General features: G+C 34.7%; 1 protein-coding gene and 1 long non-coding RNA gene across 4 annotated transcripts in view; one reads left to right on the top strand and one right to left on the bottom strand.

The window, feature by feature from the left end:
- The window catches only part of LOC106470176 (CD109 antigen-like), an 82000-nt gene that overhangs the window by 11643 nt on the left and 63313 nt on the right, over positions 1-7044 (top strand). For all 3 annotated transcript variants that reach the window (XM_022398781.1, XM_022398779.1, XM_022398780.1), the window contains exons 3-5: positions 462-642; positions 3619-3787; positions 6288-6410. In XM_022398781.1, coding sequence (XP_022254489.1) covers positions 462-642; positions 3619-3787; positions 6288-6410 — 473 coding nt within the window. The remainder of the gene's footprint in view (positions 1-461; positions 643-3618; positions 3788-6287; positions 6411-7044) is intronic.
- The window catches only part of LOC111088488, a 22346-nt gene that overhangs the window by 4488 nt on the left and 10814 nt on the right, over positions 1-7044 (bottom strand). The gene's annotated exons all lie outside the window — the stretch shown is intronic.

A 7044-nucleotide genomic window follows, 5' to 3' on the forward strand; every position in this document is an offset into this window, starting at 1 on the left:
TTTCTTCGATAAGTTTATTCCAAGAAAGATCACCGTAGCAGTACAAACTCAACCTTGGACACAGTTTCTTCGATAAGTTTATTCCAAGAAAGATCACCGTAGCAGTACAAACTCAATTTTTTACATAGTTTCTTCGATAAGATTTTCAAGAAAGATCACCGTAGCAGTACAAACTCAACCTTGGACACAGTTTCTTCGATAAGTTTATTCCAAGAAAGATCACCGTAGCAGTACAAACTCAATTTTTTACATAGTTTCTTAGATAAGATTTTCAAGAAAGATCACCGTAGCAGTACAAACTCAACCTTGGACACAGTTTCTTCGATAAGTTTATTCCAAGAAAGATCACCGTAGCAGTACAAACTCAATTTTTTACATAGTTTCTTAGATAAGTTTTTCTTTCCAAGAAAGATTGCCGTAGCAGTACAAGCCTAATATTTTACATACTTATTTTTTTTTAGGACTTACTTCATTGTAGCTTCTAAAGTAGTGCGACCTGGTCAAATCTATCGGGTAGCCGTAACCATCTACCGTGCCATCGTTCCGATCACCGTCCAAGCGTGTATTCAGCGAGATGGAGTAGAATTAGCCTCAACAACAAAGGAGCACACGGCGAAAATACCGGAAACTTTACTCCTGAAGGTATGTCAGACTTGAGGCGTTTCTAAAGGTGGGGAACTTCGAAAGGTGTCGGATCAAATGCACTTCGATATCAAGGGCGGTAACAGATAGCACCGATGCCCTTGGGACAATATGATACCCGATGATGCGCATATAATGTTTAACTTGAGAAACGTAACTATTCTGATTCATCAACAATCGTAAAGAAAAAACTCAGAAATTCTTTAAACTCCAAAACAAAATCTATCTTTTTATTGAATACAAGTGAAAGAAATGATGCATAGTTACAGAAAAGAGTGAAATACTAATCCAAACAGAAAGATAAATCGTCTTGAAGTTTACAGAAACTCCGACAAACATAATACTAATTTGTATTATGTAAAAGCTAATTGTCAAACGCTTATCTGTGTAAATGAGCATTAAGTTAAGTGGTCCCTCTCCCGTATACAGAAGGGAATATGTTATAACTTCCCAGTTTTCAATAAAGAGAAATTATACTAATTATAATAAACATAATCTTTTAGTAGCGATATCCTTAAAACAAAGCGTCATAGTGATATATATATATATCATAAAGTAAATAGTCCATAGTGAACGGTGTAAAAAATGGTTTATTTGAGAAACTTTACAAAGAGAAAATTGCGAATTTAGTCGGGAAGTCAGCGTAGAATGTACAAAATACACCATTACATGTACGATCAGTGTCCTTGGTGTGCAAAAAGTTATGTAGGTCAAGAACTGGGCAGTTTTCTAGCTCGGTATATTGGTTTTCCTTGACTCGCATGTTCACAGGTTTTAGCAGTAGCACTACTAATATTCATGCGTTTAGTTCTAAATAAGGTTTTTAACCTTTCCGTTAGTGATGTGAGCTGTCTCATTATAACATGACGTACTTATTGAATGACAATGACGTGTCACTAGCAAACACGAGTTTCAAGTTTCATAAAACACTTTATAACGAAATTGTAACATTAGAACACTCTATCCTTCTCATGCTTTCTACATCAAAGTATTTGTTTAAAACACTACAGAACAAAACTGTAACATTAGAACACTATCCTTCTCAGGATTTTACACCAAAGCATTTGTTTAAAACACTTTAGTACAAAATTGTAACATTAGAACACTCTATCATTCTCAGGCTTTTCACACCAAAGTATTTGTTTGAAACACTTTAGTACAAAATTGTAACATTAGAACACTCTATCATTCTCAGGCTTTCTACACCAAAGTATTTGTTTAAAACACTATAGAACAAAACTGTAACATTAGAACACTATCCTTCTCAGGATTTTACACCAAAGCATTTGTTTAAAACACTTTAGTACAAAATTGTAACATTAGAACACTCTATCATTCTCAGGCTTTTCACACCAAAGTATTTGTTTGAAACACTTTAGTACAAAATTGTAACATTAGAACACTCTATCATTCTCAGGCTTTTTACACCAAAGTATTTGTTTTCTTTCTTGTTTCTTCTGGTAGAACACCTAGGAGGGACAGTGGTCAGTATTTGCACCCGTGGTGTTACTTTGCATATGATGAATAGGCTAAAACTTGAAAGTATTAAATAATAAAGTGTCAACATGCGGCTCTATCAACGCAGATAAACTCAGACCCAAACAGAGTCTGATCTTACATTGTTAAACATACTCGGTTCGGCGTTCCAACAGTCCACATGGCCAAGCTCTAGCGTCAGAAAACTTAATTTACAACGTTTATTAACTGAAGTGTACGAAAGTAGAGTAAACCGGTTGTGTTCATGTCACTCTCATGAGGGAACACTATACTGTATTTGTTGACAGTTCACACTATCTGATTACACATTTGTGTGTTTGTTGCATATTGGTCTGGTAGAAACAGTTGATTGTTGCTTAGTGCCGTACGTTCTCTTCAACCCAAACTCAGTTTAACACTTTATAGCTAATATAGTCTTAAAGTAAAAAAAAAAAAAAAACAACACATCATGACTGATTTCTGTAAAAAAAAAAAAAAAGACGCACTGGACGTTTTGTCAGAAGTTAAAAAATAAACAAAATCTCAAAGTGCGGGTCGCGGGATCGAAACCCGTCACTGATTATGATTGCCCTTTCAGCCGTTAAGGCGTTATTATGTGATGGTCTATCCCACTATTTGTTGGTAAAAGCACAAAGGTTTGGCGGTGAATGGTGTTGACTAGCTGTCTTCTCTCTCATATATCATTTCAAAATTAGGGATGGCTAGCGCACATAACTTTGCGCATAATTCAACAAACAAACAAATTATGCGCTAGGGTTAAGAGGAGTTTTCTAACACGTCTGCACAGGACGAAGAGACAAATATTATATATATATCCGTCCACACCGGAAAAAGGCAAAATGAATTATATTTTACCGCCAAATTTAGTCAAAAACACTAAAGTACACTATACCAGTATACAACGCTGCATACGTCACAAAGTAACATTTATAGGGTAGAAAAACACTTAATTGATACCAATTTGTACAAGCATCTGAGCCATTCCTTCAGATTGGCTCGTCCCTCCCCAGAGGGTCAAAGGTGAAATTCATGTCTATTTCAGTCATTACACATCCACCTTCGTGTTGATCTGAACTTGACATGAAACCAACATCTTTTAACTACCTTTCAGTATATGTTAAACATTGATGAAATATATCTTGTAATCCATACCAGAAGTTTTCTTAGAGGGAGCAAAATTGTCCGGTGATTTAGCAGCAAAAGTTCACTACTAACAGAAGGGTTTTGCAAATTTAATTATTTCACTGCTATGAACACACATATATTGGACCACTGTATAATTTTGGTTTTAGCTTTGCAAATTGTAATATCCATTACATGTCAATTTGGAGTATCGTACGGTCATGAAAATCGGATAAGTTTCCCTTTTAAACCTGATAAACTTTCCGATAAGTAATGAAATATTCAAACATATGTGTTTTTTATTTTGTATCTATAGATAAGGACGGCGCTCTAATCACATTAGGTTTAATTTTACAGGTGCCCTCTACCAGTCTACCTGGTCAGTACAAGTTGCGAATTGAAGGGAACATGAACGGAGTGCTAGGAGGAACGGCGTTCGTTAACGAAACCTTACTGGAGTTCTCCCAGAGGTCTATGACTATTTTCGTCCAGACCGATAGCCCCATCTACCGGCAGAAACAGACGGGTAAAGCACATGGATATATACTAAATGATTTAAAATAACAAGCGTAACCAACGGTAGCTAATTTTTTCAAGTTCAAAAATCATAGAAATAAACCGCAAAAGAAGAAAAATCACAACTTTCAACAATTGTATAAAGCAGTACTATTATCCCTTATATGTTACCTATAGCTAGTCCAGTATAACTGTTTAACAGTCGAGTGGTCGATGGGAAAGTCTGCTCTGTCGCGTGACGTTTGCATAAATTGCCTCCCTAGTAAATCACAAACATTGAAAGATCCACATTTGTGCAGCTGAAGAGCAGCATATAGCTCACGATGGGTACTGCGCAACAGGCTTAGCAGTTAATTGTACGAACATACGTACATTATGCTGGAGTAGTAGAAACTAATATGGCGAAAACATGTTACTTAAAGTGTGAGCATGTCTTAGAAAGTTAAATAACCTTGCGTAAGCGTATTCAAAACAACATTTTTAGTTGATTTTATGGGATCTTATGATTTCGCTCGGAACGGAAAATTTACGTCACCTTCTTAGAAAGAGTTTATAGTTTTATGAAACTAAACTCCTCTCAGGTAGCCCATGTAACCCCTCTGTAGTTTCATCATTTTTTTCTGTTGAAAACAGTACCAATTATCGTGCAAAACTTAATGTTTACATACGTATTTGAGATGCCAATAGTATATCTACAAAATGTACCAACTATATATATATATATCAACTGTTTGAAAGGTGTCTTAGGTTCTTCTGCTAGATAATACGTAGCTAAAAAATGTGCCAAAACAAACTATATGTCAGCTGCTGGAAAAGTGTTTCAGATTACTCTGTTATATAATATTACAGATACAAAATGTATAAAAAATTATAGGTCATATGCTTGAAAAATGCCTCAGGTTGTTAATCTGCTAAATAATATTATTCTACCAAATAATATCGTAGCTACAAAATGTGCAAAAAAAAATCAACTGTTTAAAAGGTGTCTCAGGTTATTCTGATGAATAGCGTCATAGCTATAAGATGGGCCAAAGAAAAACAATTTTTCGGAAAAGTAACGTTCAAGATACTTATAGTTACCTTGTCGCTGATAAACTTAAAGTCAGTGTGTCACTACGAAATAACTATTGATAAACTTGAAATCGGAGTATCGCTTATAAATAACAATTGATACGCTTGAGATCAGAGTGTCGCTAGTAAATAACTATTGATGTCACAGGGAAATAAACGTTGAAACCTGTAGTCAATGTGTGGCAAGAAAATCACGTTAAATAACTTGAAATCAGAACGTCTGGAAATAACCGCTAAAAACCTGCCCAAAGTATCTGAAACTTGTGTCAATGTCTCTCAGGAGAAAAGCATGTTTTGTGTTTCTTAGTGAATCAATAATTGGCAACTTTCTAGTCAGCATGTTTCAGGAAGAGCCTTTAAAAATGTTTGTGATTAATAGTCTTAAAAAGATGTTTCTGTATAAGAGTTGTTTAAAAAAGTAAACTGTAATTTTTTGTTTGTTTGATTGCTTCATGTTTGGTTTCGGGCCTTCCGGTGGGACAGCGATAAGTCTTCGGATTTACAACGCTAATATCAGGGGTTTGATTCTCCTCGTTGAACACAGCAGATAGCTCGATGTGGCTTTGCTATAACAAAATACATACACACACATGTTTAGTTTCGTAAAGCTAAAACATTCATGTTTTAGAAGACGTTTTAAACCTAAAAGTGTTCAGATGAAACCGTCAGTGATGTAGTTATTGTTATTTCATTCAAACTCTTCTAGAAATCTACGCTACAAAACAATGATGTGTAAATGTGTATAACCTTCAGTGATGTAGTTGTTATTATTTCATTTAAACTATTCTAGAACTTTACACTACGAAACAATGATGTGTAAATGTGTATAACCTTCAGAGTCTTGTACTGAAATATTACTCAAGAGAGAAAACAATGTAGTACAGTGACAGAAGAACAATGTCACAACCTTTACACACACATATATATGTCATTCATGCAGCGTAATTTATACATTTAGACCTATACCTCCACTTCTATATATGGGCAACATTGCATCAATGATTGTTTATTGTATTCTACTGTACGTTGTCAAATTTCGTGGATATGCTGGTTCAAAAAATTTCAACGTTAATATATATTTTATTACCTGTACAAAACAACAATATACTAACAAAGTACCAATAGCTGTCCTAACTATGTATAATAGAATAGACCATTCACCTCATTTAAATACATTTGATATAATTGTACACCAATAAGGAATTAGAGATTATGAGTATTAGAACAAACTGATTAATTGCTTAAAATCCAAACTCTATTAATTTGTTTTTGTCATTTTTCTTGTGTGAATTTAAGTAAATCTTATAAACAACATTTCCTTTTTATTTTCTATATTCAGAACTTAAAAGTAAAACACTCGCAAAATAATCTTAAATTGTATTTAATGAAATAAATGTAAATAAATATTGCGTATGCCTATAATTTATGAGATTTTTCAGTCCATTTTAGAACGATTCCAATCACAACCGACCTAAAAGCGTTTTCTGATGCCGTTGATGTTTACATGTTGGACCCCAGAGGAACGATTATGAAGAGGTGGCTTTCTCGCCAGACGAACTTAGGTACGTCCAGGTACTATTGATAGTGATGAGGAATCACTAACAATAGTACCTGGACTTATCAAAATCACCCCTCATCACTAACAATAGTACCTGAACGTATCAAGATCATTCCTCATCACTAACAATAGTACCTGGACTTATCAAAATCATCCCTCGTCACTAACAATAGTACCTGGACTTATCAAAGTCATCCCTCATCACTAACAATAGTACCTGGACGTATCAAGATCATCCCTCATCACTAACAATAGTACCTGGACTTATCAAAATCATACCTTATCACTAACAATAGTACCTGGACTTATCAAAATCACCCCTCATCACTAACAATAGTACCTGAACGTATCAAGATCATTCCTCATCACTAACAATAGTACCTGTACGTATCAAAATCATCCCTCATCACTATCAATAGTACCTGGACGTATCAAAATCATGAGGGATGATCTTGATACGTCCAGGTACTATTGTTAGTGATGAGGGAACCTGGACTTATCAAAATCAAACTATTGTTAGTGATAAGGTATGATTTTGATAAGTCCAGGTACTATTGTTAGTGATAAGGGGTGATTTTGATAAGTCCATGTACTATTGTTAGTGATAAGGGGTGATTTTGATAAGTCCAGGTACTATT

The sequence above is a fragment of the Limulus polyphemus genome, unplaced genomic scaffold (assembly GCF_000517525.1).
Source record: "Limulus polyphemus unplaced genomic scaffold, Limulus_polyphemus-2.1.2 Scaffold3860, whole genome shotgun sequence".
NCBI classification, from domain to species: domain Eukaryota; kingdom Metazoa; phylum Arthropoda; class Merostomata; order Xiphosura; family Limulidae; genus Limulus; species Limulus polyphemus.